Raw genomic sequence first — 7,865 nt, forward strand, 5'->3', positions numbered from 1 at the left:
TTCCATTTTCTGATGATTGCTCCCACAGTTGATTTTTTCACACCAAGCTGCTTGCCTATTGTAGATTCACTCTTCCCAGTCTGGTGCAGGTCTACAATACTTTTCCTGGTGTCCTTCGAAAGCTCTTTGGTCTTGGCCATGGCGGAGTTTGGAGTCTGACTGTTTGAGGCTGTGGACAGGTGTCTTTTATACAGATGATGAGTCCAAACAGGTGCCATTCATACAGGTAACGAGTGGGGGACAGAAAAGCTTCTTACAGAAGACGTTACAGGTCTGTGAGAGCCAGAGATTTTCCTTGTTTGAGGTGACCAAATACTTATTTTCCACCCTAATTTACGAATAAATTCTTTACAAATCCTACCATGTGGATTCATGGATTTTTTTTTCACATTCTGTCTCTCACAGTTGAAGTGTACCTCTGGTGCAAATTACTGACCTCTGTCATCATTTTAAGTGGGGGAACTTGCACAATCGGTGGCTGACTAAATACTTTTTTGCCCCACTGTAAAAGGAACAAAACATTTTATTGCTCAGGCCATCAAAACAAAGATTGCATGAAAATCCGTTACCTCAGCAGTAAACACTTCAGTGCTTACCAGATCGGGTTCATCAAGTCTCAGGTCAGTCGTTTGTGTAATAACAGGGTGTATCTGCAAATGGACACAGTCAGTTACACTTTTACCCTATAGGCTCATATCGAGATGTGATAAGAGAACTTTATTCATCCTTGAGGAAAAGTTGCAGTGAGCAGCTACAAATGAAAAAGCATGTAGACACTCTGATATGTTTAGGGTGGGTTTTAACACCGTTTTAACTGGCTGTGGTTTTGCCCAACGTGGCAGGATGGACAATTTGTTAGGACTTCAGTAGACACAAGGGAACACTTGAGTGTTCCTTGATGGTGGTGGAAACGTCTGTGAGACACAGAAAAAACTCATCCACGTGGTTCAGATTCTGCTAAGCTACAGGAATGTGTTTGAACAAGCTGAGCTTGTACAAAGACAGAAATAATTTTACACTCACTGGCACTCCATTCAGTAAAAAAGATGAAAGTTCTTCACCTTGAACTCTCTTTAACAGTCCCATCTTTTTCCCTCTTGATAACTCTTTGGTCACTTGAACAATGTCTTGTGACCTGCCTCTCTACAGGTAGAACAGTTGTTCTGTTTGGGCCTGAGGAGCAGATCAGAGTGTCTAAAGCTGCTGGAGATGTGTGACTGGAACCTGGAGGTGGCCAGCACTCACATGCTGGATAACTATGGATCTACAACAAGGCAAAGGTAGTGTTTCCTACGATTTTGCAATGATTGTGACTTCCCAGAATGCATATATTACTTTGAATGGACCGTACTCTTATATTACTGCCCAGCAATTACTATTCATCTTCCTTGACCCTATCTAGGAGCAAGAGTCTACACTGGAGGGGGAAAAAAAGTTCCCTTCATTCAATTTGACATTGATGCTCATTTAATAGTTTCTAGAGATTGTTACTAGAATTTTAATAGGAACTTTATGCTGACATAATGCTATTTTTCGTATCTCTTTGTAAAACATATAATTAAAATCTGCTTCCTAGTGGAGCTGCTGAGATTGTTACTGCACATTTATTTAGTATATATATGGAAAATGTAAGCAGGCAGTATTGTGATGCAATGCTGATGTGCCGTTAATGAGATAGAGGCTCATATGTGGCTTCTAGATTTAGGAGGTGTTGGAAGGGGGGAGGGCGAGGGGGTGTAAGCCCTTAAAAAAAATAACGACGCACGAGTTGAGCGGCAATAACATGACTTCAAACAGCAGAGGGAGCTATTTTGTAGCAGTCCGTTCACCATTTGAATGTGATTTGATAAAGATAATTGTGGCAGACATTTGCACGTCCCGCAGGTTTATCAGCATGTGTGCTCCGTTTCCCTCAGCGGGGAAGCATTTCATGCCTGATAAAGGAGCTGTGTGCAACAGGCACTGAAGTGCTTTTTGAGATCAATCAGACTGATATACTGATGCTCGCTGTTCAAACATTGATTTATAATTTTTTTTATGCTGATTTAAACACATCTAATAGATAGGACGAGACAAACTGAAATGATTTGTTTACATGATTTCAAATGGTGCTCTATATTTGTCTACATTTGCTTCAAATATGTAGTATTTTGGGGGGGGGGGGTTGTGAAAGAAGTGGGAGCCAACTGGCAATAGCTCTTTGTGTTGCATTATTTAGATGAATCTCCCGCCTGCTTGTAACTCTTCCTTAATGCCAGCACAGTGTTTATCTCACTTAAAAGCCCCAAAAAAGGTGAAGTCTTGTCCAAGACGATTAGCACTTAACATTTCATGATTCATCATTTTTCCCCACCTCTAAAGCTTCTTTCTGTTTGCAGACGGTGACAGAAATCTCAAGCTGCTGAGCTCTGATTGGAACTTCATCCGCAGTAAAACATCATCAGAGATGAATCATCTCCTGACCTTTTTTGTCTGTTGGTTCAGTCACACTTCCAATCAAGACTGTATTAGAGACTCAGAAATTAAGCACAAAATACCAAACTTCATTATGGCTGTGTTTGTACTTAACATGGATGTGTAGGGTCATACTTTTACTTTGGTGTGCCCACCCAAGGGCAAGAAATGACTGTACTTGTATTTTCAGGACCAGCGGGTTAGCCTGAAACGTCTCACAGATTCTGGGTGCTGCCACACTCAGACGTCGTCTTGTGAGCTACTTGCATAGAATAAGAAATGGTTTGAAAGGAAATGTAAAGAGGCCAAAATGAGATGGCTAGCGCAATATACATAGGAGCACTTTCAAAAACAAAAAAAGTCTTTGTGTTGTCTCAAAGCAATGCACAGTTTACTGGAGAGCTCACACGATGTACAATATCAGCACTGAACCTAAGAACTGTACCGTGTGCGTACAGTTCTTTAAAGCTAAACCTCCTGTATTAGCAGCTATTGCATCACTTGGAAAATAATTTGTGAAAGCTCGCACAGTACCTCTGAAACGTCCAAGCACAATAACATAAGCCACTTAATTGGCTGACAACTCTGTATTGTACAGGAGATTATTCTGCCATAAAAGGAAGGTGAAAATATGGAGATAAGCATCGAATCAAGACAATTCATGGACGGCAGAAGAAGTTTGTACACTTGTACACCTACATTCGAGGGTATATACAATATGCTCTTTATGAGGAGGCATGCATGTGTGTATGATATTGTTCAATATATCTTGAACATAGTCCTCAGAGATGAGAGAAGACTGTTATTTCTATTACTTGTGACACCATCTTTTTAAAAATATTTCATTCTCTTCTGTCTCTATTGCCACATGTGGCTAAAAAAAACAAACCCATCCAGTGGAAACTTTCTTCACTGCAGGTTTAGTCTTTCCTCATTTCTTCCCTCTAAGCACTTTTCGGTTGATGCGCAGGATTCTGTGTAGGCAAAGTCCTGCCAGCGTGCGGTTTTCTCCGTGCACCCAGAATACACCGGCAGCTAATATCAGCGGTGTAGTGAAATTTACCCCAAGGCACAGATCCCATCCCATAATCATCACTTAAGACCACAACTGTGATATTTTGGTCAGCAGCTTTAGGGGTAATAATTTAATACTGAGAGGACGCGTCTGCTCTGGGTGAACTGACTGCTCGATGACATGGTACTCTCTTTTTTTTTTTTTTTTTTTTTTTTTGGGACTGTATTGTCACTGCAGCAGAGCCAGTTAACAGGGAACAGTTGGGCTCCTCCTGATATTTATTCTTAGTATGTGGGGATGACACCAGTGAAAGGAAGGAAAATCTACAGTAAGGTAGACTGAATACTTTTGTGTGGTTGGCCACATAAAAGTATTGGTTACAAAAGTAACCAATGCTGGAAAGCAGTGCTTTACATAGTTTTTAGTTAACTCCCGTGATCTCTGTGGTGCTCCTCTTTAAACTGTCTTTGCCAAAATATCTATTTTTCTTTCTGAATTACATTATATTACATATAAAACACATAATATGTGTGTTCATGTGTGAGACTGCACATATGCTCTGGCTTTGGTCCAAACCAGAGCTCAATATGTCTACAAATCTCCAAGGATGCGACTGAAAGAAAAAAAAAAAGAATAAAAAAGCTTAACATAGAGTCATAACAACCTGAAAAATTAGGAGGCTTTGAAATAAGTTTTGAAATATATTTTTTAAAGGATGTACAGGACTGATTGTAGAAACTTCCAGTAAAAGCTTTCTCCCATGTGCAATAGGGCTGCTGTCAATCCTCTAACCTCCCAGCCTGTCCATCAGTACCATCCAGTAGCAAAAGCAGAGATTTTATCTGTTATAATCTATCCTGCTAATTGAATAAGAAAAATCAAAAGAAAAGCTGTTTTTTCAGTGTAAAATGTTTGTTGACTGTTTTTCTGACCCAAAGTGAGATAAAGTTGTCCTTAAGCACTGATTCGGGGCCAGTTTTGCCATTTTCCCTTTAAAGTCACGCGGTGAAGCTGACTGTGAAAGCAGTGCATAAGGACAGCTGCATGCGAGTGCTGCCTCCTTAGTCTGTTCACGTGTTGTTCGTCTTCATACCGAGCTGCTGTAGTTGTATTAGAAGGACTGAAGTTAACCTTGTGGTGTTTTGGTGAACCCAAAGCAAAGTTCTCCTGTTGGGGTGTTGAAACTCTGATGTTCTGTTTCTGTTAAACAGTCAGATCTGTTTTGGTTTTTTTCCTGAATCTGTGTTCATTTAAAAATCTTTATTTTTTATTGGTTTTGCTGTTTCTGCTTCAAATTGCCATATTTTTTCCTCATTTTGATGTATTTGCCTTCCCAGAATGTGTTTCATTGTAAATGCCTACTGTACAGTTGGTTGTTGTTGTCATGGATGGAAATGAAGATCATGCTGCGGAATTTATAAATGTATTTTTTACTAAAGAATTAACTATTTTTTAACTTGTTTTGTTCATTGTTTTTACTGAAATCCATATAGTGAGCTCACAATAGCTAAGGTGAGGTGAGCAGCAGCAAGATTCAATTCAGTTTAGCTTCATTTATATAGCGCCAAATCACAACAACGGCCACCTGAAGGCACATTGTAATGTACGGTAGAGACCCTACAATAATACAGAGAAAGCCCCAACAATCAGAGAACCCACAATGAGAAAACATTTGGTGACAGTGGGAAGGAAAAACGACTTTTTAACAAGATGAAACCTCCAGCAGAACCAGGGTCAGAGAGGGGACGGTCATCTGCTGTGACCGTCTGGGGGTGAGGAGAGGAAGATGGTACAAAAGGCATAATGTGAAATGCAGAGTGGTATATAAACAGAGAGAGTGACAAAAGGTGAATGAAAAAGACATGCTCAGTGCATTACGGGAAGCCCCCAGCAGCCTTGGCCTATTGCAGGATTCAGGGTCACCTAATCTTGCCCAAACTATAAACTATGTGTTTACTAAAATCGTCACAATGATGAACTCACAGCTGTCACTTTAGTAATAGCTAAAGTGACAGCAAGCTTAAAGCATAGAACAACAGAAGGTACAACAGATGAACATAACTTATTTTATGGGTTCGGTATATTGATCAGAACAATTAGTCTGGTGAATTAGTCATTCACTCTTCACGGAAGATTATCCAGGATGTACTTGTTGACCAATGACTCATAAATCACAAGTTGGTAGCCAAAGAGTATGTGATATTGCAGTTGGACCACCACTTCATCTAAACACCAGGATGGCTCAAGACTTAATAATAAGAAGTCAGCAATGGATTTTTTGTGGTTACGCCCATATTTTATACTGTCTTTGAAGAGAACAGAGCAGGCATTCATGACAACAGATATGACATTAAGTCAGACACAGCTGTAAGGAAGAGCTGGATTGGAGAAAGGTTGCAGTGATGCTTCTGCTGTAGGTGGGATTTCTGTGGCTCTACCAAAAGATATTTACACATTTGATGTTACACCAGGAAAAACAATTTCCCATATGTGTTCCATTTGAGATCTGGAGACTGCAAAGCCATAATAAATTCTTTCATTTTATTTTCATCAAACCATTCAGTTACCTCTTGCACCCTGTTGGTATATATACACTGGCAATTTCATTGGGTGCATCTATTCATCTGCTTGTTAATCTAATTCAAGTGAATCCCACGGCACCTACTCAGTTCATTAAGAAAATCCATGCCAACATGGTCAAGGCGTCTATTGACTTGCAGTTCTGTAAGTGCAAATGCCTCGTTAATGTCAGAGGAGAATGGCCAAACTACTTTGAGCTGATAGGAACAGTAACTCCTATAACCAACAACTCATATGCCACCAAGGTATGCAGAAGAGCGTCTCTGAAGACACAACACATCAAGCCATGAAGCAGTAGCTCACCACGCTGGGTGCCACTCGTGTCAGCTTAGAACAGGAAGCTGAGACTACAATTCATATACTCATACCAAAAAAAAAAAAACTAAAATCAAACCGATTTGCTCAACGTGACGGTCAGTCCACTGTATTTAAATGGCATCTACCAAGTTGTCACCAATCCAATACAGCACCTCTGGGATGTGGTGGAACAGGAAATTCACATCACAGAGCTGAAGATAAGAAATCTGCAGCAACTGCATGATGCTGTCATTTCGATATGGACCAAAACCTCAGAGGAAAGCTTCCACCACCTTTTTGAATCTTTGCCACCAAGAAATTATGGCAGTTCTGAGGGCAAACCAGGGTTTAACCAAGTACTAGTACGGTATACATAATAAAATGTCATCCCCACCTAACATACACAGACATATAAAAACTGATTACATATTTCACAGACAAACTATGTTTATGTGAGAGACATTTCAGACGCTGCCTTTTTCTGAGGTTTTGAGTGTAAACAGTAGTTTGAAACCTGAGTTGTGTTTATTGTAAACAGCACGATTAAGGATAATCTTTTCCATGAGAGGTTGGACAAAGCCAGTGGAAATGGAAGAAATCACTACACTGAGCAGGCAAGGTGAAACCACATCCCAGCAAACACTTCAAGGGATGAGGGGAGTGTTTCAAATGAAGCACAACATCCGGTCTGATGGCAGTAGAGAAAGGTGTTAAATTGCTTAAAATTGCGCCCTTTGAGCAGGTAATGTCTATGAAGGAAACAGCTTTTGTGTGTGTGTGTGTGTGTGTGTGTGTGTGTGTGTGTGTGTGTGTGTAGGAGACAGAGAGAGGGGATGAAAAAAACTTCACTAGGACAGTATGTAAGTCGAAAACCCAAAACTTATTTTACAACATTTCGTCGACCACCTTACTGTCTTACTTGTAAACCCAGTGCAAACAAAGAGCTTTTAATGTTGAAGAAGTGAAGCACGGTCAATTGCTTCACTTCTCTGCCACTGATCGACTGCAGATCAGTGGCAGAGACGCCACATCAAACAAGAGCCAAGGCTGTGTGAAGTGAACAGGAAAGCCTCACCAGGGAAAAGACACAAAGCCTCCGCTGATAACCGTGAGTCAAAGAACTCAGAGCGTCACAGACTGCAAAGCATTTTCCACAAGATGTCTTATGATGACTTTTTTTTGTACTTTATGCACTGTATCTAGTTACTTTGAATCATCAAATTTTAAAAGCTATATTTGGTTGTAAGCCCAATATTTTTTGGTATATTACTTAATAAGTGTTAAAAACCCTGAACCTAATTATTTCTTTTCTTTTTATTATTTCTAATTATGAAATTATTTCTATGAAGAAAACAAATGAGATCACCAAAGAAAAATCGGCCAATAGGTGCAGAGAAACTTTACACAAAAACATCAGCATGCTAAAAGAAAAGGTCAGGGGTTATTGAGCCAATAGAGGTGTGATTGCAATGCCAAAGAGCTGGTTTGAGCCACTCTTCAGTCTTCACATTTCTGAACC

At 40.0% G+C, this 7,865-nt stretch overlaps 1 protein-coding gene across 16 annotated transcripts in view; it reads left to right on the top strand.

Moving 5' to 3' along the window:
* Positions 1–4,929, top strand: part of tnk2b (tyrosine kinase, non-receptor, 2b) — a gene marked incomplete at its 3' end in the record, with an annotated part of 58,030 nt that extends 53,101 nt beyond the window's left edge. For 15 of the 16 annotated variants that reach the window (XM_082513795.1, XM_082513796.1, XM_082513797.1 and 12 more), the window contains 2 exons: positions 1,150–1,280; positions 2,379–4,929. In XM_082513795.1, coding sequence (XP_082369921.1) covers positions 1,150–1,280; positions 2,379–2,385 — 138 coding nt within the window. Of the gene's footprint in view, positions 1–1,149; positions 1,285–2,378 lie in introns of those variants that run through there. The other variant, XM_082513801.1, reaches the window with a different exon arrangement.
* Between the last annotated feature and the right edge of the window lie 2,936 nt (positions 4,930–7,865).

The sequence above is a fragment of the Aulonocara stuartgranti genome (assembly GCF_965226115.1).
Source record: "Aulonocara stuartgranti genome assembly, chromosome: 18".
NCBI classification, from domain to species: Eukaryota; Metazoa; Chordata; class Actinopteri; order Cichliformes; family Cichlidae; genus Aulonocara; species Aulonocara stuartgranti.